Consider the following 559-nt stretch of genomic DNA (forward strand, 5'->3'; position numbering starts at 1 on the left):
GGGGGGGGGGGGAGACAGGTGCCATGATCCTTCCGCGTGCCCCTCTCAGCCAGTTCCCGTCACACTCCTGTCCCTCGCGCCCCGGCCCCCAGCCCTCACCATCTGCCGCTGCACCCGCTCCTGGGCCTGGCTCACGGTCCCCTGCAGGGTCCGCAGCAGCTGCTCTGAGTTCTGGACCTGGGCCAGGAGCACTTGCATCTGCAGGAGGAAGGAGGTGAGGGTGAGGTCGGGGCCAGGAGGCCAGCGGCCAGGCGCCCTGCTGGGGCGGCGGCGGCACAGCAGGCCCCACCTGCTTGGCACAGTCCTCGTTGCTCCGTCTCAGACCCTCCTGCAGCTCGTCCCGCTCCCGGCTGATGCTCTCCAGGTCCTTCTGCAGCTGCCGCCCCTGCCACAGATGCCGACGTCGGTCTCAGCCTCTAGGGCCCCAGGGCTCCTGCACCTGGGGGGGGCAGGCAGCTCCCAACCAGCCGCCCTGCTTCCGTTGCCTGAGCCCCGGTTCTAGCTCTGGGCGTACACACAGCAGGTGCTCAGTGAGCACAGGGGCGGGGGGGGGGGGGGG

At 71.0% G+C, this 559-nt stretch overlaps 1 protein-coding gene across 2 annotated transcripts in view; it reads right to left on the reverse strand.

Annotated features, from left to right (window-relative positions):
- Window positions 1–559, reverse strand: part of RABEP2 (rabaptin, RAB GTPase binding effector protein 2) — a 12,155-nt gene that overhangs the window by 3,301 nt on the left and 8,295 nt on the right. For both annotated transcript variants that reach the window (XM_040635156.1, XM_040635157.1), the window contains exons 6-7: window positions 290–385; window positions 100–198 (exon numbers count right to left, since the gene is read on the reverse strand). In XM_040635156.1, coding sequence (XP_040491090.1) covers window positions 100–198; window positions 290–385 — 195 coding nt within the window. The remainder of the gene's footprint in view (window positions 1–99; window positions 199–289; window positions 386–559) is intronic.

Source organism: Ursus maritimus, unplaced genomic scaffold (genome assembly GCF_017311325.1).
Source record: "Ursus maritimus isolate PB19 unplaced genomic scaffold, ASM1731132v1 scaffold_2, whole genome shotgun sequence".
In the NCBI taxonomy this organism is placed as follows: domain Eukaryota; kingdom Metazoa; phylum Chordata; class Mammalia; order Carnivora; family Ursidae; genus Ursus; species Ursus maritimus.